The 26620-nt window shown below is 39.5% G+C and overlaps 1 protein-coding gene across 4 annotated transcripts; it reads left to right on the top strand.

Annotated features, from left to right (window-relative positions):
- Window positions 1–8778: 8778 nt before the first annotated feature.
- Window positions 8779–12707, top strand: LOC104226306 (5-formyltetrahydrofolate cyclo-ligase, mitochondrial-like). 4 transcript variants are annotated; one of them, XR_710822.2, is made up of 8 exons: window positions 8779–9054; window positions 10006–10146; window positions 10581–10739; window positions 11128–11169; window positions 11252–11297; window positions 11494–11676; window positions 11893–11963; window positions 12127–12166. XR_710822.2 is itself a non-coding variant. In XM_009778254.2 (7 exons), exons 1-7 carry the CDS (start codon window positions 8823–8825, stop codon window positions 12261–12263), a joined length of 828 nt encoding a protein of 275 aa, XP_009776556.1. In that variant the 5' UTR covers window positions 8780–8822; the 3' UTR covers window positions 12264–12707. The 4 variants fall into 4 exon arrangements, 1 of the variants encoding a protein (XP_009776556.1); XR_011406766.1 differs by having other exon boundaries at window positions 11499–11963; window positions 12127–12204; XR_011406765.1 differs by having other exon boundaries at window positions 11494–11963; window positions 12127–12204.
- The last annotated feature ends 13913 nt before the right edge of the window (window positions 12708–26620 follow it).

The raw sequence follows: 26620 nt of genomic DNA, 5'->3' as shown, positions 1-26620 counted from the left end.
GACAAGATGATAGAGTCTATAGTCAAATGAAGGAAAAGAAAAGAGGTGATAGGCCTTGAGACAATAAATATGTATAAGCCAAAAGTCATATCCTCATTTCGAGAAATGAGTTGATAACTCCAACATGATTACCATAAGGCTAAGTTGGACCCCCAAAGTAATAAAAATTAGTATGGGCTAGTAAACAATAGGGACTAAATGATGTGATAATAGTCGACATCAAGAGAATTTTATGATCACGTATCAGCAATAATAGAATGGACGACAGAAGAATAACCTTTAAAAGTCATTCATGAAGACACTTCCCTAAAGCAAGCACTGTGAGCAGAGCTAAGCTTAAGGGACTAAGTGTGCTAGTTACACTAGGTGCCTCCCTCGTGCATAAGAAATTCAGTTATCCCTAGTACAGGAGGGTTACCGCAAGGCAAGTAAGAGTCACCGAAGATATGAAAAGACGCCAAAGATGAAGAGGTAAAACATATATAGGTAAATCTTCATAGCATTAGATGTTAATACTCCCCTAAAAGGGTGAAGATGGTGTGATGTGGTATTAAGTCAAAGTTAAGTGGTTTAGGTAACTATAGAATAGTAAAGGAAAAATGCGGTAAAATGGCGAAAGGAATGATATTCCCTTTATTCTGATCCTACAGATATGTTACGACTCCAGAACATTATGCAAGCACAATGCCGGGGAGAGGCAGTAAGGGTTCCCGCCCAGGATGTTATTAATAGTAAGTGCAAATGAACACTCGATACATAAGGAGCCAGTGCAAGAAGTAAGTTAAGACATAGGAAATAACCCAAGAGAGGTTACGTAGAATATAGATATGAGCATGGACCGATGAATGGTTAGTTGATTTAGGAAGAGACTCGTTATTGTTATACAAGAGGTCTAAGATAAATCAGTCGATCATGCAAGGCAAATGCGGTGAAATACAGCATAGGAAATTTAGTCTCGTAGATACGAGATAGTAATCCTGGAGAAATTTTCAGAAAGGAGTCAGGGTAGTTAAAGATACCGTATAAGTGTTACAAAAAAAAGAGTTCCACTGGGGAGATAGTCAAAATTTCAGTTTAGAAGTAACCCTACGAGCACAAGGGTGTGGAGGTAAGTAACTAAGGATAATGATAGGCGAGTAAGAATATTAGCAATTCCGTGGGGTATACAATGTAATAAGCTCGCGGCTTTCCAAGAGTCAGAGGGTCTTCCCTAAGTACTGCAGCGAAAGACTAGCTGAGAAAATAAGGAAGAACGCGCCAAGCTAAGCATAGTGACCTAAAGAGGAAATGATATTATAACAATAGTCTCACTACAACATTGTATACACTCCATAAGAAAGTGGTACCTATCGTGGCTAATGAACGGGAAAAAAGTAATACTCGAGATCATATGGGTTGCACGAAATTCCAGTAGGTGTGGGCACTAAGATAATCCAAGTTCTCATGCAACAAGTGGCAGAATGACCATGAAAAGTAATTGCTTATGTTTAAAGAAAACTGAGAAGGCATGAAAGGAATTATTTGATAAATTACCCAGAGTTAGTTACGTTATGAATGCACTTAAGATTCTGATTATTTTCAATGCAGTATATATGTTACCATTCATACAACTATATGAGAGTCCAATATAAGTTAAAAGAATGAATTGAGTCTACGTCACAGACAAAGGTTTGAATTATTAGAAGGTAATAGTCGTAGATGTTCCATAGCGTCCACGAAAGGCTGAAGTAATAACTAATACCCTGAGCCAGGTCGGAAGATAGCTTAAGACTGCTTAAAGGCTGAGAGAGAAGAGGAAACTAAAGAGTTACATCAGCTAAGTAAATTAGGAGTCTGATTATTAGATCCAGATAATTATAGAAATCATGATTCAGAACATTGCAGAATTACTCTTAATATCATAGGTACAAGAGAGATAGTACAATGGCCATATTCTAACGGCTTTACGATAAAGCCAGTTAGAAGAGTATCGACCTCAAAGAAGTCAATATGAAGCTCCTACCAGAATGTGTATGCATCAGAGGTGCAAGAACTATAGTGGAGCTTTAAGGCGTGGATGTAAATTCCATCTATGTGGAAGGAATGTTATGAAAGTAACAGAAGATACAATGCAAGATTTAAAGATAAGAAAGGTAAAGGTAAAGAAGGTATGAGATACTTAAGTGCAGAAGGTTGTGAATAGTCCATATTTTAGGTAGAGGGCTAGAAGGATCGTGATTCAGTATCCATAAATGATAGTGGTATCGTCAGTGGTATATCTTACAGCCTATGGTTTCTAGGTACCGAGAGGTCTAGTTAAGAGAGTAAAGAAGAGTTAGAGAACATGATGTCTCACTTGAGGTTCCAGAAAAACATAAGGAAATCTATGGTACTAGTAATTTAGAGGAAGGTTGTGAGTAGTAAAAAATAGAAAATATGGAATTCTGCCTTGGTAGTAGAATGAGAGTGTAATTGCGATAAATAATACGAGAATAACGTGTAGGCATTTGATTGAGTAATCATTTAAAGAAAAGGGATTTCATGAATTACACAGGATTAGAATACCCCCATAAGATGAATCACGTTGGGATGCTATGAAATACAAGTATAGAAGTATAGTATCGCCCCTAGGTGGATCAAGATTATCACTTCAGATGTTCCCTGATGAGATGTGAGCCCTAATGGCAGTGTTATGTAAGAGGTTTCAAGTCATCGGTGGTAGATTATGGATCAATATTAGGGTGAATCAATAATAGATGGATAAAGTTCCAAAATATGAGATGAGATTAGGTTGTCATTCTTAAGATGAACAGTAATAAGGAAGCATTAAAGGACTTAGATTTATACATATAGGATAAGCAGCGAGAGAGTAACTTGGAGTTGGGTAGCAGACCTCGGTAATAACAAATCGAAGTAAGTGTTATGGTATAGTCTGACCTACCTAGATGTAGTAAATCCATAAGGATAGATAACTGAGGCTATGAAGCAAGATATAGCAATAGTCGTAAGTTGGACAAAGTACCAAGAGAAGGACTTCAGTACACCTATAGATGCCTAGAGGGACAGTTTGTCATAGTTCTGTATATGTTCACAAAGTGAGGCATAGAGATTGGATAATAGTTGGAGGAAAAAAGGTAAGAAGAGTCGCATAGGCGCACATACAGGGATAGAGTCTTGCAAGCTACACGATAAAAGGTAGCAACAGTAACGAGATTGGAAAAATTCTGACCACAGGTCGTGGTGTGAGAAAGAGGCCTAAAGGCGAGAATGCCTAGCGCTTTGGATTAATTCACAGAATAGTTGCCTAGATGTCAAGGACAGTACTAAAGTATTCGTAAGAGTTATAGGTTATGAGACTGATAATTGCATCAATCAACATTCGAGGACGAATGTTCCAAAGGGGGGAATGATGTTACACCTCATATTTTCGTACGTGAGAGTATGTCGTAAGTCAATTGATATAAGCTTAGAAATGTTATCATCTTTGAAAGTACATAAACTAATTTAATCACATTAATTTGGAGGTTACAAATATTTAAGATCATGAATTGCAAGCACCAAGAGGGTTGGAAGGCTTAGAAGCTAAACGAATTAAAGAAAATAAGTTTCGTCGGAAGTCGACAAGTTGGGAATGTTATAACATATACTTTTGGGATGAGACTAGGGTGTTCAAAATGATAAGGAGGTTATGTTATGAGTTATTTTAATCTTATGATAGTCGTGTGTTATGTTTTGAAATCAAGCGAGTTGTGGAACAAAATTTGGCAAAGATCATCACAAGTTACATTCATAAATATGGTGAACATTAGGTCAAATGTATCCAGCATTTCTCCCAATGTACTTGGTATTACATGATGATCTACCTAGAAAATTGAATATCTAGGAGTCTATTCTCTAATACATTAAACCATTTGTCGATACGACATCGGAGTAGAGAGATATTCGTATTTTTGCAAGGCCGCGCAAGCAGCTCCCAATGGGACCCACTTAGGCAGTGGTTGACCTACTTCACTTTATAAACGATTTGGACGCTTAATTTTTGCTCATTTTCAACTCAACTTCATCTCCAAACTTCTCCTAACTCTCCTAAACAGAAACCATAAGGGTTTGGAGTGATTCCAAAGTGATTACACCATATTTCAACATCAAAAGTTAGTTCTAGCGAAGAACAACACCTCTTTGAGGTTGTGTTGTCATTGAGGATAGTTGCGGGTTGTGTTTGACTGAAATTTCAAGTTGTTGCTACTGGATTAGATGATTATAACAGCCTACTAATTGTGCTTAAGCTTTCTTGTATGTTGTTTAAGTTATTAGGATGATAAACTACAAGATAATACTTGGATTAGCTTAAGTCACTTCTATGGTGTTTTATTGCAATTAAGGGCTATTGTAAGCTAAATATAACTTGGATTTTGACTTGAAATTACTATAGGAGGTATGTGTATTGTGTTCTTGCAAGTTCTTAAGGTTATCTTGATGTTGATTAAGTTAAATGGATGGACCAAACATGAACTAGTGAGTAAAGTTGCTAATTGAAGATAGTTGGAGTTGTGGATTATTTTTTTTGTTATAAATATATGGTATAAGGATGGAATCATTGATGAATGACTTCATTATCATGTTAATAATACTGTTAAGTTAATGTAAGAAGTCTATAAGGGGTGATATGGGTTATACGGATTCCAATCGGAGCTTGCCAATCATCGTGAAGTAGTTGTGACATGTCGTTATTATATGGTGTCTTGTTATTGATATTTATATGTTGCTGGATTTCTCTGGTTATTGTTGTTGGTATATGGCATTGGAGGAGGCCCTTGTTACAGGGGAGATGCTGCCCAAATTTACGTAAACCAGCTACTAGCTTAAGTTACAAACTTAGCCTTTGCTCAGCACTGATTTTGAATCTCCTTATACTATAATATATTGAGTTGACTTGTTTGAAGAGTTGTTTGGAAGGTATTAAGGATTCAACGTGGTTAAGTTATGTTAAGGCACTTCCTTATTTCTTTTGGCATGATCTAAAGTGAAATGAATGTAAATGATACATTATTTCATAACGGATATACTCCTAGAAACTAAGGCGTCCTAGAAACTAAGGTTGTCCATGTTGTTTTTTCCTTATAAAGTTATTCTATGCAAGTATGTATGATCCGTGAATCCTACTAAGGTTCATATTGATAGTATGGATGTCCATAATGTTAATCGAAGCTGCAACAACCTTACGTTACTCTGAAAGGTTTAGAACGTGATTCCATGAGTCTAGTATGCATTATATATAGTATCTATTTTACTCTACCGAGCCGCACTATAGTCGGCTGGGTACGGCACCTATTGTGCAACCACTAATCAGTTAGGTTTACTGAGCTCCACGTGTCTAAGTACAATTATATCGAGCATTATGATGGTCGGGTACATTTTTACTAAGTCCTCTTCGAGGTCGGGTATGATATGATGATGATGATGATGCCCAAAGAGGCATATGTTTTTAAAAGTTTATGTATGTGTGTGTGTGTGTGTGTATATATATATATATCATGCATTTCATGTCAGTAGCCCTCTTAGGCACTCAAATGCTACAGGTTATATCTCCGTTTTCTCTCTTTACATTACTGTTCTTATTTATACTTTCCTGCCTTACATACTCGGTACTTTATTCGTACTGACGTCCCTTTTGCCTGGAAATGCTGTTTTTTATGCTCCCAGGTCCCGATAGATAGGTTGACAATCCTTCTAGTGCTATCAGCTCATTGGAAGTTGTTGGTGCACTCCACTTGCTCCGGAGTTGCCTATTTGGATGATTTGGACATGTATTGATTGGTATGGCAGGGCCATGTCCCGTCCTTTTTGATGTTTATGTACTCTTAGAGGCCTGTAGACGGATGTCATGTATATGGATACTTGTATGACCTTGTCGGCCTATATTTTGAGCATACAAATGATCTTGTCGGCCTTATAGGACCGTATGTCACATGTATAAGTTTTTATATCATGTTGGGTCATCCTATGTCTAGCATTCCCTTATGTTTTATTCTCGTTATCCTATGATGGCACTTTTGGCCATTTAACAATAATGGTGTAATAAGAAAGATATGTTATGTTGGTAATCGGTTGAGTAAGGTATCGGGTGCTTGCCGCGGCCCTCCGATTTGGGTCGTGACACCTTCCTTCGAACTATTTCTCATTGGTAGAACTATCGCAAATGCAAATGCGAAGCAGTACACTGGTAGTCGTGACACCTTCCTCCGATTTGCCGCGGCACTTTTATGTAACTTAAATTGCGACCACTTCCTTCGCAAATGTGGAGGTCCACTGTTTGCAAATGCGAACTATTTCTCGCAAATGAGAGATTCACCCATCCCAGCCCATGCTCGCAAATGCGAATCATTCTAGGCAAAAGTGAGGCTCGCAATTGCGAGATCTGCAACAGAACATCAGAATTGGTATTGCACCAGCAAACTTCTCCTAAGCAAAACTCATCTGAAACACGTTCGAAACTCACCCGAGCCCCTAGGACTCCAAACCAAATATGCACACAAGTGTAATAACATCATACAAACTTGCTCGCACAACCAAATCACCAAAATAATATCTAAATCTACAAATCAATCCTCAAAATGAATGAAGTGAAACTCAAGAACACTAGAATCTCATTTAAGTGTTCGAATCATGTCAAATCAATTCCGAATTGAACCAAATTTTGCAAACAAGTTTCAAATAGTAATACAAAACTTTTCTAAGTTTTAACATCAAAATCCGAACATGTTAGCTAAGAAGTCAACTTTCGATCAAACCTTGTAATTCTTCAACTTTCAAAAATGCTAGTTTTCGGCAAAATAAGTCAAAATAAGTTAGGGAATTCCGAATTCAATTTTGCGCATATGCCCAAATCCCAAATCACGATACGAACCCACCGAGACCATCAAAATACTGATTCGAGTCTGTTTACATAAAATATTGATTGTAGTCAACTTAAGTTATTTTAAAGACAAAAATTCATATTTTCTTTAATTTTTCGCATAAGGATTTTTTGGGATTAGACACGGACTGTGCATGCAAATCGAGGAATGCTAACGAAGCTAATCGAAGTCTCAAAATACAAAAATAGAGGCTAAATCTCAATATGACCTATGGAGTCATCACAAGAGCAACTAAACATAGACTATAAAGTCTATAATACCTAGTTAATTCCTTAGTAACCTTCAGCAATTGGCGATGCGTATAGCAATTAACAGCAAACAGTTCAGTTCAGTTCCAAAAATATGAAACTTGATTGCACCAGTCAGTAAACTTCAAACTTCTAAAATTTACCATTTTAGAAAGGAAATCTCATCCATGCAAGAGCAGAAACTTTTGAACAAAGAAATCGTTATGTCATAATCGGTAACGTTCGTGAACAACTTATATCAAAATCTGTATTATGGAGTTTATCCAAACTCGATAACTATGAAAATCTTTCGCTGAGGAGTTTCGTCACATACATAGGTGGCATTGAAGTTCTTTTTTTATCACTATTTTTGTCTTAGATAGAAATTTCCATAGATGAGAGAAGTACTACACAAAACTCAAAATTCACATACAAATGGAAAATTGGAGAAATTTTGAAATAAATGCAATGGCAAAGGCTAGGCCTAGCTGGACCAAGTAAAAGAAAATATAGAGGATGAGTGACAAAGACAGAAAAAGTTACTCTGTAACTTAAAATTTGAACACAAAAAAGGTCAAAAACATTTCATGTCGCTGAGCAAAGATTTCTGGTGAAGATTTCGGATAAGTTCCGCCCAAAGTTTTATCTTTTTGAAACCCTTAAAAATAGTTGAAAAGCGTGTTTATTAGGTGGGGTTGGAGGGATGCGTGTGTATGTAGAAAGTCCATTCGATTACAAATAAAACGGACCCAGACAGTAAAGTACAATGTGCATTGCTCTTTATATAGCCTGTTAGTGCAATATGGACCAATATGTAATAAAATAAAATTTTATGTTTTTTTGTAAATTCATCTGAACCGAAAGCTCCTCTCTATTCCCCTTATAACAGTAATAAAAGTAAAATAATACAACAATTGTCGTATAATTTATACAGAAATTATTTTATCCAAAAAATGAAAAGGCCACAAACAAGGGATTAAACAATGCAGAATTGTTAGTGTTGACATATCAAATGGAGTATGTATATTCTGATAAAATGCTACACAAACTAATGTTTGGATATGCTCTTGTAATATTCAGTGTAGTGTCCTATCATAATCTTGTGGTATTATGCATGCTCAATCTGGAGATGAGAATGCACTATATTGTCCCTATAGTTCAAGCAAGCAGTTATGTCTCTTTTTACATTCATGAGCTTCTTCTATAGTCTCAAAGGTATAAGGAACACAACGGTGAGGAGGCATTGCTACACATGGTTCTTTCAATCTTGGATAGCTTCATTTTAGTGGTGTAATTGTTTGGAGTCCATATTTACCTTGTCCATTAGGATCATATCCTATGGAACGCATTACGTGGCGCCTGGTGAGAGCTTGGAGGTGCTACTTGGTTTGCCCTTGGTCATTGAATTCACTTACACTACTTCACGGAGGCATGTATTCCATTTCTTTGTAATAGATAGATTAGTTTTACTCTTGTTAGCATTAGCTAGTAGCAGCATTCATTTTCTACATTTCTTTGGATATATTGTAATTTTGGACCCAAATTTTGGGATTATTATTTATATATTAGCCACTAAGCAGCCTGCCTAGCGGTATATTTGTTTTTAAAAAAAAAAACAATGCAGACTTATATAGCATGATTAATTATTTTATTTTTATTTAAGAGCTACTTTCAAACGGCCCCCTACACTCTACAGAATATGAGAGTAGGGAAGTTAGTTAACAAGGCAGCAATGGCGCTGATGTCCAATTCGTGCAAGATAGCATCACCCTCATTGTGTTCCGCAATGTTACACCCGACCCCAAATCCTCGCCGTTCATTCATGGACGATCCCCGCCAGCTCGAAGCTATTTTCCAGAAAAAGCAGTCACTCCGATCCAAAATTCGTAAAGAGCTGAAGAATATGAGTCCCATTCAACGAGCCCATGAAGGTCCAATTCCTATTTCCCTATTTTTGTATAGGTAGTGTAATGATATAGAATTGCACATATTATGTTTGTGTTTTTGTCTGCTTAAACTCAAAGGTCATTTCGATTCATCATTTAATCAACTAGGCCTTGATTCCAAACTTGTTGAGCTCGGCTATATGAATCCCTCTTCTATTTGGGCTTGTTTCGTTTCAATACTTATAATTTTTGTTTTAAGGCAAATTAAGGTTCTCTTAATCTCACTCTATTCGTTTGAATACTGGATAGTAATTTTTCTCTCTAGACAAATTAGGGTTTTCTGAATCCTGCTTTCATCCCTAAGATGACATACAGGTTTCTAGCTAGACCAAAATAAGACTGTCCCAACTATCATATGGAAGTTTAACGACTACTAAGTCTTAATTCCCACTAGTTTGTATCGCCTATATGAATTATTTGCTCATGTTGTTTGCTAAACTTGCTTTAATTTCAAGATATTGTATTGTATGTCTTGAGACAGCTTCTTCGATGTAGATTTCATTAAAATAACAGATTTTTGCTTCGCTAAAAATGGTTGAATGAGTTCGAGTCAGTTGTTACTGTAGAAATGTTATGGACAATGACGTCCTGAAATACTTGTTTGGTGTTTGTCCTATTATCGTAAAATTTGAACTGTCAAAGTATGCAATTCATGAAATTAGCTTCTTGGAGCCACAATGATGAAATCGCTGTTGGATGCTTTCGGATTATTGAAGCGATAAAGTGAACCCTGGAAGTCACTGCCTAGCTTGCTAAATGACTCTCCTCTCTGTTGCTTTGCTGTCTGAATCACTATGGCCTGACGACTTCTTTGCCTTAGCCAATACCACTGTTGCTGCTTGTGTTTCTTTGTCCTACATCTAGCTCAATTTTTGTTACTTTTCGTCGATTAAATTATCTATGAACTGTTTATATTTGTGTTGGTCCTTTTCTCAGATAATGCGATACAGAATATTGTTTTAGAAGCCCCATGGTTCAAATCCAGCCAGAGCCTGTGTGCTTATGTTAGCTCAGCTGCTTTACGAGAGGTTGGCACTTCAAAAATTCTTGCAGAAGTTCTATGCAATGAATCCAGTGGTAAGTTTCTTCTGGTTTCTATATGGTACCTGAATATTTCTGCTGTTAGAATTATTGTAATTTTCCTTTGGGATTGCATCAGTATCTGCGATTGAAATGTAGTATTCTGCATGTAAAATTTTCTTCTGTTGGAAAGTCTGATCAAACTTTGAAAGATTTTTGTATTTTTTTTTCATTTTATTCATTTCTTTTTTCTTTCTTTCAAATGTCTGCACTGCATACGTTAAAAGATAGAATTCAGAAAATTTCTCCGAATTGTAAGGAAATCTGAAGTAAAATGCATAATTGCTGAGCATTCACTTTATTGCCCCGAGTATAGCGGACTGAAATATCAATAAATTGCTATATTCATATATAAAATGGAAATGCATAGATGTACAGACAGAAAAATTATTATGCTGTGGATTCGCTTAACGATAAGTTTGGTTGGTCAGAACAGGAAAAACAAAAGACAGTGTACGTACCGCGTGTAGAAGACAGATTTAGCAACATGAAAATGCTGAAGATTTCGAGTCTGAATGATCTAGTGCTAAGCTCGATGGACATTTTGGAACCACCCCCAGTTGATTCTGATGGAAAAGAGCGTGAAGATGGTATTTTGATTGATGCTTTATTTTTCGTAATTCCTACTTTTATCATTACTGTGAAGATGCTTAAGTTGATTTGCATTGGTTTGGTTTGATATCTTGCAAACTTGCTTTGTGAATTGTCTTGAATGTGCTCTACTCAATAAGAATTTGTATATTAAGAGTACTTGTTGGATCTCTTGTTGGTTTTACTCTGTTTTTAGTCATCTTTGCTCCGCACAGCTTCTTCTCACGTGTTGTACCAGAAGTATGACGAATGAGGTGAATTCTTATACCTTAGTCATAAGATGAATACAGCCTGTGAGAACTGAGCTGTAAATTTGCTTCTCATGCTTATAAATTTAATTTGGTTTGGCCTACACACTTGTATTTCTGAAGGATTTATTGGTTCTAGTTATGCAGGCTTGTGAACCTGTGGACTTGGTTGTTCTACCTGGTAATGGCCTGCCTCATCTTGTTTGTTTAGCCTATGTAATACTCGTACGTCCTTTAGCCCATTTTTTCCCTTGTGTTGCTAGGGCTTGCATTTGACAGATCTGGACAAAGGTTGGGACGTAATGGAGGGTAGGTTTATCCATCACTGCTGTAAGTTTTTGTTTCTATTTGGTAATAACAGTAGTGGCTCTTTCTTATCATCTCTTTGTAGTTTTGCTTTTCATCTTTTTTATCATTTAAACATATGTCATGTTCAACTGTAATATAATTGGAGTTCATAGATCATAATGGTTTAAAATAATTGGGCATCAAAATTACTCTAAAGGGCAGCCCGGTGCACAAAGCATCCCGCGTTCACGCAAGGTCCGGGGAAGGGACGCACCCCAAGGGAGTGTGATGCAGGCAGCCTACCCTGATGCAAGCATCAGTGGCTGATTCCATGGCTCAAACACGTGACCTATAGGTCACATGGAGACAATTTGACCGTTGCTCCAAGGCTCCCCTTCAGGTATCAAAATTACCCTATTGCAGTAAAATTGGGTTTCCTTGATTTTCGGTGCTTAATTGATGCATCTCCCGTAACAGCTACCAGAAAGCTGCCTTTTCTTAGTTAGCAAACTGCTCATGCAGATTTATGAAATTTATAACTCTATAATTAAACTGAATGCAATTATCTTTTCTTAATCCCTTTGTTTTGGTTCTGGCATACGGCAAATTCCTGAAGTTATTATGATATGTTCTTGAGGAAGTATGAAGATCTAATCAAGGAGAAACACTGGAAGCAACCCTTACTAGGTAATACTCTGACTCAGTATTTTCCTTGGCATTATCATATTGACTATATAGGAGAATCTCTAAACAAGTTATCTCTTTATGTCTTCTTGCTACTATGCATGTGAAAGTGTTGTGAAGCCTTCATCTTATACCATCTCAGTTTAATTAAAATTCTCTCTTGCAGTTGCCCTTGCATATTCCATTCAGATAGTGGATGAGGGTGCTATCGGTGTCACTCCTAATGATGTTCCAGTAGACGCACTCGTTTCACCAGCTGGCTTCTCTCCCATAAGTCCAGTGGCCTTGAAGTTATATGGTTAATTGTCTCTAGCACGAATATACATCAGGAAGTTTTTCCCCGGAACACATTCTTCACATGTGACTGGTCCGCTGATACCAATATGTCAGGTATTTCAGTGAGTAGTAGGATACTGCTTGTCCGATTACTACGCCAAGTTTTACATATCTATCGGGATGCTTGATCAACTTGTTTACTGGACGAAGTAATGCTCCAAGGTTTCTAGTTTTATGGAGTTTACATCGGAGAGTTGTAAACTTGCTGAGGTCTGATGGTTGTTATAGTCCAGTAGTGGTCATGAAAGAACCTATGAGACAACACAACAAGATTTCTCCTCCCAGTGGCATGATCTTGTTCACTTTTGGGGTTTGTTCAGTTGGGAGTAAAATGTGTAAACTGCTTTACATAATTACTTTGTTTTTCTTCTTAAAATTGATTTATACTAAGATTTATATCTTTCTTTATCATTTACCATTTGGTTGGCTTTTAAGTAGTGGTCATGTTGGCGAATGGTAATTGTTTGACCAAAAAGTTCTAAACCCTTTTAGTTAAACCAATTTAATAAATAGATATGGGGTGAATTCAAGTTAAAAGTAATAAATTCTAGATCCGAAATTAATCAACTTAGACGGTGTGGGTCTGTGTCCAAGTTAACAAATGCTGAGTTAATGCTCAATAACTAGTAATTAATGCGATGACGAAAACATTCAATAAATGTGATAAATGGCATTAAATGTAATAAGAAAGAATTTGTCACCCAAATATTGGATGAAATGGGTGATTCCTTTTTCTGACTACAACGTGTGACAATAGACAAATGAAGTGGACTATGTGTTATTGGATCTTGTGAACCAAAGAAGAATAGTATGTGATGGAGCCAAACAAGAGAGACGAAACCAGCTTTTTGTATGTTCCTAATAGTTAACTCTTTACAAGATGTTCTTTCACAAAAGTTCTGATCCCCCAAACGTTTATCTCTCTTCCTATTTATAAGAGATATCCCTAGAAAACCCTAAAAAGTACAATATGGGAGAATATAGGATGGCGTCATGACCACGCGTGTCATCATTACTCATCTTCCCGATGCAATGCGTCGTTTTCGACGCCTCTGTTGCTTCGATCTTAGTGTCAGTGACAGTTTCTTGCATTGATCTTGGTGTCGGTGACAATTTCTTGCATCGATCTTGGTGCCAAAGCACCTTTTAAATAGGGGAAGGGAGATTCAAAAATGAGACTTTTCGAACTTCATACTCATTTGGCACTTTGCTTATTCTTCTGCTTCTTCTCTAACCCTTGCTTCCGCTTCACTTCTGCTTTTCAGCTCCAGCTTTCCTGTTGATCATACACTTCCCGTTGATACCCTTCTTCCGGTTCTACTGTATACACGTTTATTGCAGAAATGACAAACTCCCCTCACACTTCTGATATAGTCTCTGATGCCACCCCTTTATCAGTAGTTATGCCTTCTGGTAGCGGCGAACCCACGATTGCGAAAGACGAAAGTTTTCCTACCGTGGAGGAGATAGTTCCTCGGAACCCGTCGATCAGAAATGACTTTCAGAAGGAACCTGCCCCTGCTTCTGAGCAGGTACTATCAGTCATGGGATCGAAGCAAATATCTGACCTGTGGACTAAATTTCGTATTCCTACTCACGTCTACATCGTTCCAGCGAGGAACGACTCAATACAAGTTCACCGACCTGGGTATTGCGCTTTCTACCAATACCCATTTTTGGTGGGTTACTCTATTCCTCTTCCCCCACTTGCTGAGGAGTTCTGCCTCTTTTATGGCGTCTGCCCGGGAGCTTTCCCCTTACCTATATAAAGCTTTTTTTATGTTGGCGAAGTTCGCAGAGTTGGCCGGTTGTGAAGTCTCCAATCGTCATCTGTTGCACCTCTTCACGCCTAGTTTCTATAGAGGCACGCTGATTCAACTCCGCCATCGGGGGACTAAAGGATTGGTGACAGGGATGGATGATAAGGCGAACCGCCGGTTCTGGTGCAACTACTTCTTTGTCAGGATCGAGCACCTAGTGGCGGACCCGGCCGGGTTCCCTGAGCAGTGGAACTTCAATCGAAGGGGCTTTTACCGTTCGTCATGTGTTTTGTTTATCCCACCTCTTTTGTTTCTGACTTACTCATGTCTTTCTACTTTCAGCTGGTAAACATCCACCTCCCCTGGTTCCTGACATTGAATATTGGGTGGCTCGCGTCTTACCTCATACTGTAGGGATTTGTGATTGGTTGTCATTTAACAGGCAGTTCGGTCCCAAGTCTTTGACTAGTGAGTCTGATTTCCTTTTCTACGACCCTTTTGCTTTCGTTATAGCTTACCACTGCCTTGTCGTCATTTTTGTTAAACATGATTTTGTTTTTGCGCCAGGTCCGCGAGCTTCTAAGAAGACAAAGGCTCTGGTGCACGTGTTCCGCCAAGCAATCGCATCGGCTGGAATGCAATTTGTACTAGCTGAGTCTGTACGAGAGAATCAAACTCTAGCTCCGCCGTTGGGTGATTCCACTCCACAAGCAGTCGTTACGTCGGTTGAGACCTCTGATCACCACATCCTGCACCTGATTGATGAGTCGTCTCATGACGAGGGGGAGGCGGTACCGAGGAAAAGGCAGAGGGTGGAGACTGGAAGGGTTGATGTTACTGATACCGAGTCGGAAAGGCCCATTGATTTGGACACGGAGGCGACGCCTTTACTTGGCATTGAGGTTGCTCCCATGTCGGCTATCGTCACGGAGGGAGGGCTGTCATAAGTTGAGGGGACCTATGTCTAAGGGGAACCTGCACGAATTGTCTGGTCGGCTCATCATCAGTGGACGGAAGGGATAAAACCGTCCTTGTAGAAGATGATGGGTTGGGCTCCGATATCGACCCTGAGGAGATGCAGGCTTTTGAGGAGAGGTTCACCCGAGTGGAGATAAGGACAGAGGGGCCTGATCGGCAGATAGTCATTCCCATGGATTACGATCTCTTGTCCAACTCGGAACGGGTGGTGTCGGCCTTCACTCCTCTGTGTGCGGATTCTGAGAATAGGGCGCTGCAGACACTGAGGGATGCGGATTGTCGTTGGGCATATCCAGCATGGCCTTGCGAGTGAGTTTGCTTTTCCCATGTTAGTGTTAATTCATTTCGTATGGGTAATTTGCTGCCGCTGACCTGTCTTCTTTTGAATGTCACACCCTCATCATGGAGATTGAGCGTGATCGGCGAGAAGAGCGAAGGACGGCCCTCTTCAAGAAGAAGGTGTCCAAGCACAGAGAGTACCATTCAAAACACCGAACGCTAGTTGACTTTCTTAACCAGGACAGCCAATTCCAGATGCTCCGTGATGGGCTCAATCAGAAAGATAAGGAGTTGAGGTAGAAAGACAAAGAGCTTATGAGGGCCATCGACAGATGTAGTGTGCTTGAGGGGGCGTTGAAGGCTAAAGAGGATGAGCTCGAGGTGAGCAAGGGAGTGACGACCGAAAATACTAACTTTTAGGCGCAGGTGGCGTCTTTAAGGGCCGAGCTCGAGCATAGTGAAACAAGGGTCGTCAACATGCGGGATGAGTTGAGCACCACGGTTGAAGAGTTGGGTAGAGCCGAGAAAGAAAGAATGGCCGCTGTGGCGGAGGCGGCAGCCTTAGGGGGTGCCCTTCAAGTTTGCAGGTTTAAGCGAGCTACGGCGGAAACTTCGGCGCTTAAGGAAGCGAGATTTGAGGAGAGGATTGGGGGTTTGGATGCGGAGCTGTCTCATCTGAATGAGCAGGTTGTCGCCCTAAGGGCCGATAAGGCGCAGGTGCAGGCTCAGCCATCCACTTCTCATACTTCTGTCGCTCCCGGTATGTCGCGTGAGTTGTATGAAATGTGGGTTCATGCTGAGGCCCAACTTGACATATATAGGTCTCTAAAGACGGCTGGGAAGATTTTCGAGGCTGAATTTGAGGATGTTCGAGATAAGGCGCGTGCAGCTTGTGACGCTTGTGGTTATGATCCTGATACGCCCGGAGGAGACGATGACGAAGACGCCTTGGATAGGCTTTCCTCCAACCCTTGGTACGACGATGAGTATGTCGGTGACTTTGGTGATGGCGGGATGATGTGGCGTGAAGCCTTTGTACTTGATTTTTGCTTTTTTGTGTTTTGCTGTTTTTGTGGGGGCGTCTTTCCAGCCCTTTGTAAAACTGTATTGGAATGGAATGATTGAAATCAAACAGTTGTCTTTTGTTGTGTATTTCTAGCTCTTCTTTTTCTCTTTTTTCTGAGTTCTTTTGCGAGAAAGTTCCTGACTTTTAGTTTGATTGGAACGAGGTCGAATGTATATTGATTGGAACGAGGCCGAATGTAAGTTAATTCGAGCGAGGTCGAATGTAGAATGATTCGAACGAGGTCAAATGTATATTGATTTGAACGAGGATGAATGTAAGGTAATTCGAGCGAGGTTGAATGTAGAATGATTCGAACGAGGTCGAATGTAAGTTAATTCAAACGAGGTCGAGTTTAGGTTAATTCAAGCGAAGTTGAATATAGAATGATTCGAACGAGGTCAAATGTATGTTGCCTTTGCGTTGGCATGATGTGCAAATTTGGTGGAGACATAAGAAATACTGCTTTATTTATTCATTGGAGAATACTACATTTCTCTTTGGTTTGTACATACATTTGAGGAGTCCCAGTCTATCTAGTCCCTTCATCACTTGTCCTAGAGAGGTAGTCGATAGGCGGGGCGATGAACTAAATACCTAAACTCTGAGACACCCCCTTCATCGCCTCATTAAAAACCTCCCCGAGAAAACCCAATTGGGACAAAACTCAAGTGAGGGAAAAAGAGTACGACTTGGAGGACGTCCATCTTCAGAAGTTGAAGTATTTGAGGTGGGCGACCTTCTAATTGCTTGGTAGTAGTTTTTCCTCCATTGTTTCTAGTCGGAATAACCCTTTGTTTGTTGTTGTTGTGATTTTGTATGGTTCATCCCAATTGGTTTCCAGTTTGCCTTCTCGTGGGTCTTTGCTCGCTTGTGTTTTGGCTTTGAGTACATAATCCCCTACCTTGAGTGTTCTGGCTTTGGCTTTTTTGTTGTAATATCGTTCTGCTTGCTGTTTTTGAGCTATCATTCTTACGTAGGCCATGTCTTTTCGTTCATCTGTTTCGTCGAGGTCTTATTTTTTGCTTTCATCGTTACTTGGTCCGCTCTTGTTGGAGTATCTTAAACTTGGCTCCCCTACGTCGACTGGTATCATTGCGTCAGTCCCGTAGACTAGTGAATATGACGTTTCTCTTATGCTCGTTTTTGGCGTGGTGCGGTATGCCCATAGCACTTTCGGTAGCATTTTCGACCGCGGTCCCTTGGCGTCTTCAAGCTTCTTCTTCGTGATGTTCAGTATTGTTTTGTTAGAGGATTCTGCCTGACCATTGCCTGCGGGATGATATGGCGTGGAGAGTATTCGCTTGATGTGCCATTTCTTGAAGAATTCGGCGGTCTTTTTCCGTTAAATTGGGGTCCGCTGTCACAACTGATTTCTTTGGGGATGCCAAAACGGCATATGATGTTCCTCCATATGAATGTGATAATTTCATGTTCTCGTATTTGGGAGAATGCACCTGCTTTTATCCACTTGCAAAATAGTCAGTCAAAACCAAAAGAAATCTTATATTACCTCGTCCCGCTGGAAGGGGTCCGACGATTTCCATCCCCCATTTGATGAATGGCCAGCGATGTGACGGATGGAGGTGCTCGCCCGCCTGGTGGATCATTAGGGCGTATTTTTGGCATTGTTCACACTTTCTAATGAAAATCGGTGGCTTCCTTTTTCATGGTGGGCCAGTAATAGCCTGCCCGTATGAGGCATCTAATGAGGGCTCGATTACCTGTGTGTGCTCTACAATGGCCTTCATGTACTTCTTCGAGGACGCGCCTAGTTTGGTTTGGTCCTAGGCACTTTGCCAAGGGACCGCCAAACGTTCTTTTGTACAACTCATGGTTGATGATGTTGTATTGGGCTGCCTGCATTCGAAGCTTCTTGGCTTCTTTTTTATCAGGTGGGAGTACTCCGTCCTACAAATATGACATAATACGGTTGCGCCGGTCCCAAGTCAAGTTTATAGTGTGTACCTCAATTTGGTCTATCGACGAACGGAGGAGGGTGACCACGTTTTCTTTTCCGCTTATGTTCTTGGTGGCCGCTGCTAATTTGGCAAGGCCTTCTGCTTTGATGTTTTGTGCTCGTGGTATCTGGTTGAGTTGGTACTCGTCGAATTCGGGCAGTAGCTTATGAATTTCTGCTTGATATTTTTGTAGCCTTTGTTCTTTTATTTGGAAAGTCCTTGTGACTTGGTTGACGACGAGTTGGGAGTCACATCGGAGGATGACTCATCGTGCTCCATACTTGAGAGCTAGTTTCAATCCTGCAATTACGGCCTCATACTCGACCTCATTGTTAGTCATGTCAGGATACCGTATGGACTGGCGAATGACTTCGTCCGTTGGGACCTCGAGAACGAGTCCCAGTCCAGATCCTGCCGCGTTGGAGGCATCATCGATGTACAAGACCCATAGGTCGGGTAACTTGGGAAAGGTATGGGCGACTTCCTGCTGGGCCTCAGGTGATATTTTAGCGCTGAAGTCGGAAAGTACTTGCAACTTTATCGTTGCTCGCGGCTGATATGTTATATCGTGCTCGCTTAATTCGATGGCCCACTTGGCCAATCTACCCGATAGCTTGGGTTTATGTAAGATGTTTCTTAGGGGGAATGTCGTGACCACCGAGATGGCGTGGCATTGGAAATAGGGTCTCAGCTTTCGTGAAGCTATGACTAATGCCAAGGCCAGTTTTTCGAAGTGGGGATACCTCGTTTTGGCATCGACCAAGGTTTTGCTAATGTAATATATTGGAGATTGCGTACTTTTGGTTTCACGGACAAAGACTACGCTTACAGCGACGTTGGACACAACCAGGTAGATTAAGAGACATTCGTCTGGTTCTGCCTTGGCGAGTAATGGGGGTGAGGACAAGTATGCCTTTAGTTCTCTTAGGGAATTGATGCATTTAGAATTCCACTGGAGTCCATTGTCCTTTTTTGAGAATGTTGAAGAATTTGTGACATTTGTCAGAGGATCGTGAGATGAACCTCGACAGGGCGGCTATACGGCTGGTCAACTTCTGCACTTGTTTCTTGTTGGTCAAAATTTCAGGTATTCCCTTTATAGCCTTGATTTGGTCGGGATTGACCTCGATGCCTCTCTGCGACACCAAAAAATCGAGGAACTTTCCCGAGGTCACGCCGAAAGCACACTTATGGGGTTCAGCTTTATGCCGTATCGTCTGAGTATGCTGAAGGCTTCCCTTAGGTGGTCGATGTGGTCTTCTTTTCTTTTTGATTTGACTAACATGTCGTCTATATAGACTTCTGTCATTTTGCTGAGTTGCTCTTTGAACATCTTGGTGACCAGCCTTTGATAGGTTGCCTCTGCATTTTTCAACCCGAACGGCATGACTCTATAGCAGTATGTCCCTTGGTGGGTGATGAAGGTGGTTTTTTCTTGGTCCCCCTCTTCCATGAGGATTTGGTTGTAGCCTGAGTAGGCGTCCAAGAAGCTTAATAACTCGTGTACTGTTGTTGCATTGATGAGTTGATCGATGTGAGGCAACGGGAAGGAGTCTTTTAGGTAGGCTTTGTTAGGTCCGTGAAGTCTACGCACGTGCGCCATTTCCCATTTTTCTTTTTTACCATGACCATGTTAGCGACCCATTGGGGGTATTTGACTCTCGAATGGAACCTTTGGTTAGCAATTTTTTTACTTCTTCGTGGACGGCCTCGTTGATTGCAGCATTGAACTTTCTTCTGATTTGTTGTACCGACGGGTATAGTGGATCGACATTCAGCTTGTGTGTTGCAATGTCTTTCAGTATACCTGGCATATCTGCATGAGAGAAAGCAAACAGATCGGCTCTGTCAGTTAAAAATTTATGGAATTTACCTGGTTTTGTGAGTCTGTGGCCGATATAGGCTTTTTTGCTGTGGTTGCTTTCGTCCAGTTGGATGGGATCAAGGCCTTCCACTGTTGATCCTATGGTTTCCACGACATTGGTGTCTCTGACGATGTCTGTTTGTTTGTCAGACTCGGTCCCCAACTTCGGTAATTTCTATGATCTTGAGCCTTCCTATTTTAACTGTTGAGTGTATGTGCAACCTTGGGCGATGCGGTAGCATTCTTGAGCTGTGCGCTGTTCGCCGTGGATGCTGAATAGTCCCTATGGGGTAGGTAACTTGATGACCTGATATAAATTGGACGGGATGGCCCTCATGGCGTGTATCCAGGGTCGCCCTATAATAGAGTTGTAGGCAGTGTCTTGGTTCATGACATGGAATGTTGTTTCCAGGGTGACGCCCCCGGCCAGAACCGGCAATGTTATCTCTCTGAGGTTCGTTCAACTGCACTTAAAACCTGTTAGTGTTGTACAGCATGGTACTATCTTATCCTCGAGTCTTATTTTTATGAGAACTCAGGGGTGGATAATACACGCTCCGCTCCCGTCTTCTACCATGATTCTTTTTACATCGGTATTTGAGATTCGTAAAGTAATAACAAGAGCGTCGAAATGAGGAAAGGTCAAACCATGGGTATCCGACTTATCGAAGATGATACTATCTTCGAGGTCATCATACCGTTCATGGGTGATCGATCGCTTCAATTTGTGTATGGTAGTGAACTTCACATGGTCGATTGTTGCTTCATCGCCTCCGCCGATGATCATTTGTATGGTACAGGCAGGGGAGGGTGGCTTTGGGGGGCCTTGATGCGGTTCTCGTCCACGGGCGAAATTGGCTCTCCCTCGATCGCTCATCAACACCTTTAAATGTCCTTGGTGGAGCATGTTCACTACTTCTTATCGTAGGGCTATGTAATCCTCGGTCTTGTGGCCCTGTTCCTGATAGAACTCACAGAGGGCATTTGACTTTCTAGAATTTGGGTGACTTCATCTTCTATGGCCATTTCACCTTGGGGCTGAGCTTCTCCCGGGCGTAAACTATTTCTAAAGGAGACAAACAAAAATTGTGAGCAGATAATAGTGGAGGCACACCTCTTTCGTTTTGGTCCCGTTTGTAGCCGGGATGCACCTTCGGCTTGGCGGGGAGATAATAGGATGGTTGCTCTATTGTATGGTTGGTGTCTTTCCCGATTGAGGCGTGGGCATGCATGATCTCTTCAGCTGTCATTCCGACGATCTTTCTTTGATTCCATTTGGACTGTCATTAAATGTTGGGTTGGACCATTGAGGTCGTCTTCATCTGCCGTCACCTCGGCACAATAAGTGTTGTAAATTTCTTCCCAAGTGGTAGGAGGGTATTTCATGAGTCTGCTTAATAATTTTCTGGTCACCCTTGACCCATTCCTGTTTAACCCGTTTTGAAAGGCCTCTAACGTCATCCCTTCAGATATGTTTGGCAGGCTCATTCTTACCCTATTGAATCGGGTGAGGAAGTCCATGAGTCCTTCGCCAGGTGACTGGTTCATGGCAAATATGTCATTCACTCTGGCTTTTGCTTTCCTGGCCCCGACATGGGTGGTGATGAACTTATCGGCCATTTCTTCGAACGTTATTATGGAATGTGCTGGTAATTGTGAGTACCATGTTAAGTTCCCCCTGTTAAGGTTTTGCCGAACTTTTTCAACAACACTGATGGTACCTGTTCTTTCGAGAGGTCGTTGTTTTTTACCGCCGTGACGTAATAAATGATATGGTCTTCAGCGTCCGTTGTGCCGTTATATATTTTCATATATACTGGCATTTTGAAAGTTTTGGGTAGGGTATGTGGGGCTGCCTCCTCGTTGTATGGTTGTTCCACGAACCGACCAACGTCCCATTTTGGTAGGAGTTTCGGGGCGCCTGGTATCTTATCAACTTTTTCTTGGTGCTCCCTCATTTGGTCGTGGAGCATTTTATTCTCACTCTCCATTTTTTCCATTTTCTTTAGAATAGATACGAGGGCGTCGTTACCTCCATCAACAACAGTATGAGGGTTACCTATCGGGGGAGGAATGTGTTGCTCGTTGATGGTTATTGGGGTGTCAATTCGTGTGGTGTTCCTACTTGCTCCTTGAGCGGGTTTGTCGAGTATACTGCTTAGGGTACTTGTCAGCCACGCCTCCAATAACTTTTTCACTGCGGGAAACGCTTCTTCCTCGTGGACGTGGAGGCTCCCTTCTCATGTAAAGTGGTTACACTCCCATGAGGAGGGGGTAAATCTCTTTGCCTGGGTGAGGCGCTCGGCGTCACATTTTCCTCGTCTTCCATGTCTGCCTCGTTGATGGTGCCTAGGAGATAGGTAGTGGCACCCATCACTGCTTTCAGTCTTTCCTCTCATTTGACTACCATTGTTAGCTTGTGCAAGCAAGAAAAAAGGGAGCTTTTGTCATTTTTTAGATCTAGAAGAAACTAAGATTTTTAACTAGGATCTCCCCACATACGGCGTCAAACTGTTTGACCAAAAAGTTCTAAACCCTTTTAGTTAAACCAATTTAATAAATAGATATGGGGTGAATTCAAGTTAAAAGTAATAAATTCTAGATCCGAAATTAATCAACTTAGACGGTATGGGTCTGCATCCAAGTTAACAAATGCTGAGTTAATGCTCAATGACTAGTAATTAATGCGAGGACGAAAACATAAAATAAATGTGATAAATGGCATTAAATGTAATAAGAAGGAATTTGTCACCCAAATATTGGATGAGATGGGTGATTCCTTCTTCTGACTACAATGTGTGACAGCAGACAAATGAAGTGGACTATGTGTTCTTGGATCTTGTGAGCCAAAGAGGAATATTATGTGATGGAGCTAAACAAGAGAGACAAAACCAGCTTTTTGTATGTTCCTAATAGTCAACTCTTTACAAGGTGTTCTTTCACAAAAGTTCTGATCCCCCAAATGTTTCCTCTCCCTTCCTATTTATAAGGGATAGCCCTAGAAACCCTAAAAAGGTACAATATGGGAAAATATTCATTAGAATATTCTTATTCATAATCCTAGGAACATTCTAATAGTTGCAGCCGTTTAGCCTCTGCTCGACCTCGACACTGGTGTCTCCCTTTGAGCGACTCCTTGCCACTGGACCGCGCTTGGTTTGGACCTCGGCCTCAGCTTGTCCGTCTGCATTTGCTAAGCTAGACATAATTTTGACCCATACAGTGATCGGACAACAAAGGTGCTGGGTGAAAAATAAGCAATAAAGAGTTTATCAAATCTGGGAAGGAATATTACTTAACTAATAGACCAAGGGTGTGTTTGTATTTTCTAATTTTCTCACTTTTGGTTGGCTTAAATGTTTTGGAAAATATTTTCCTCCAATTGCAGTAAAATGTCTTCCCTATCAAGAGAAGGGAAAATATTTTCTAAAACTCTTTTTCAACCACTCTTTTTCAAGGGAAACCACTCATTTTTCAGGAAAATATTGCCAAAGGAAAACATTTTCCTTTATACCAAACATACCCTAAGTTTCTTTCATTTTAGAGCTTAAGTGCATATTTCAAATGTGGGGTTTTCTTTTTAAATCAATGTTATACATTTCAGCTCTAATGCCCAAGGTTCCAGACATTGTTTTAGATGGGTGTGTGCAATATTCTGAATGTAACTGTCACTTGAGAACCTTATCTATTTTTAGCATGGTAAGTTTGCAGTAATCTTTTCGCTGCTTTGAGTATGTGTTGGTTTCAAATTGATTACTATTAAGGTGTTGCTTTAACTTACCACGCGTTCGTCTTTTTGTCTTCTCGGTTTAATTATCTGATACTGATCAGACTAATCTGAATTTGTATCGTATAATCCTACTAAGGGATAAAGAGCGTCTTACCAAAATGTTCTCTCCTATCATATATTTGTCAGTTTAATAAACGGTAGGCACTTAAAAGTATGGTATAGGAGGGAAAGGAATTTTATTTCACTAGACTCGTTATAGAGAGTATCAATAAGGTCGTCTCAAGCTAGTTTGCACTTTGCACAAGAAGAGATGACATAGTGGGGTTAATTTTATCCATGGTCATTGAACTTTTATGTTTGTTATCCAAAAGTCATTTTTTTTTGTTACGTAAAAATTATTCAACTTTGTGTTCATTACACAAAAGTCACTTTTTTTTTCTTTTGTCGCACAAAAATCATTTTACTTTGCTCTAGTTATTACAAAAGTCATATTTTTACTTGAAAAGTCTATTATGCCCTTGATATTATATAAACCTTCATATTTATGTAATACCTTCTATATTATATACTATATAATATATTTTTAACTATGTATTTTATTTATAAATAAAATAACTTAATATTATTTTCATAATATATTAGTATATTTAATATTTTCTTAACGTTAATTTTCAAAATATATTAGTAGCGTTATTAAATTTGTCAGTAACTTTAATATATATTAGTAGAGAAATAAATCGGCAAGTACATTTCCGTGAGAAAATTCGCAGGTAAACAAATAAGAAAATGAGGAAAAAACATATGTTAATCTGAAGGAAAATTCCTAGGTACTACATGCGAATTGAGCTAGGGATATTTTCTTGGGGATTTAGCTGGGTAATTGGTTATTTGGGAAATTATAGTAGTAGAAATTCAAAAAAAACCGTCCAAAAAAATCGATCAAAGTTGGTCGGTAATGGCCAATAACCATCCAAAATGCGACCATTAACGTGTGGTCAGTATTTTGAAGGTCGGAAGGGCATACCGACCAACGTTGGTCGGTAATTAGAGACCAACTTTGGTCACTCAATTAAATTCAAAAACAATTGCTGGAAAAAGTTGTTTCATAACGCTACTAATATATCGTGAAAATTAACGTTAAGAAAAAAATTAAATATACGAATATATTATAAAAATAATAAATAAAATAATATTAAGTTATTTTATTTATAAAATAAAATACATAGTTAAAAATATATTATATAGTATATAATATAGAAGATATTACATAAATATGAAGGTTTATATAATATCAAGGGCATAATAGACTTTTCAAGTAAAAATATGACTTTTGTGATAACTAGAGCAAAGTAAAATGATTTTTGTGTAACAAAATAAAGAAAAGTGACTTTTGTGTAATGAACACAAAGTTGAATAAGTTTTTACGTAACAAAAAAAAGTGACTTTTGGGTAACAAACACAAAAGTTCAATGATCATGAATAAAATTATCTATGACATAGTGCTTGTAAGAAGTATCTTTTAAAGTGCAAAATTTTCACTGAGCTTTCTTTTGCTAAGTTATTTATCAAAAAAAAAGACTGTTGAAAAGTGCCAAGACACTGCTTAAAATTCTTTCTCGAGAAATGCGCAAAATTTTCAAAAAATAAACTACAATATTCGGGCGATGTGCACAAATAGCCACTAATAGTACCTGTCTTTATTTTAAAGCCTGTGTTTTAAATGTCTTTAAGCTTTAGCCACTGGTTTAATAAACTTATATTTATCTGGACGAAAATACCCTTCTGCTATACCTTATACATACGCTTTTATTAACGATTAGCAGCAGCAGCGCACGTAACTACTTCACTGTGATCGTCGAAATTGCAGAAGATTCTCTTCCAATTTCAAACTATAGAATTCAACCTTCTCGTCCAAAAATCGGCATAGATTTACAGTAAGTTATACTTTTATGTGTTTCTATTGATTTTTATCTCGACATAGTTATACTTTTTCCGATTTCTATTGATTTTTATACAGTAAGTAGAATTTTGATTTTTTTTTGAATTTATGGATTGATAAGGTTAAGGACATCGCGTCCTGTGATAATTCTATAAAAATTGAGCACATAATATTAAGGACATATTGTCCTAATTTTGCAAATTGAATTGAAAAAGTTAAGGACACAATGTCGTTAACGTTTTTGCTGTTCTTCTATATATTAAGGACATATTGTCATAATTTTGCAGTTTTTTTTGAAAACGTTAAGGACACTTGGTCCTGAAGTTTGAGTTTCAAGTTGAAAAGTTCAGGACACTTTGTCCTGAACTTTGACTTACATGTTCAATATTTAAGGACACTTGGTCATTAACTTATAGTTATAAGTTAAAAAGTTAAGGACAAGTAGTCATTGACTTCAAGTTTCAAGTTCAATAGTTAAGCACATTTCGTCCTGAGCTTTGACTTGCATGTTGAATAGTTAAAGATACGTGGTCCTTAACTTAGAGTTCCAAGTTAAAAAGTTAAGGACAGGGAGTCCTTAACTTCAAGTTTCAAATTCAAAAGTTAAGAACATGAGTCCTTAAGTCTGACTTGCAGGTTCAAAAGTTAAGTACAAGCAGTCCTTAAGTTTAAATTACAGGTTCAAAAGTTAAGGATAGGTAGTCCTTAACATTGAATTTCAAGTTCAAAAGTTAATGACACTTGGTCTTG

The sequence above is a fragment of the Nicotiana sylvestris genome, chromosome 4 (genome assembly GCF_000393655.2).
Source record: "Nicotiana sylvestris chromosome 4, ASM39365v2, whole genome shotgun sequence".
Taxonomy (NCBI): domain Eukaryota; kingdom Viridiplantae; phylum Streptophyta; class Magnoliopsida; order Solanales; family Solanaceae; genus Nicotiana; species Nicotiana sylvestris.
Note: the sequence above shows the minus strand (reverse complement) of the source record. Positions and strands in the feature narration are given on the sequence as shown.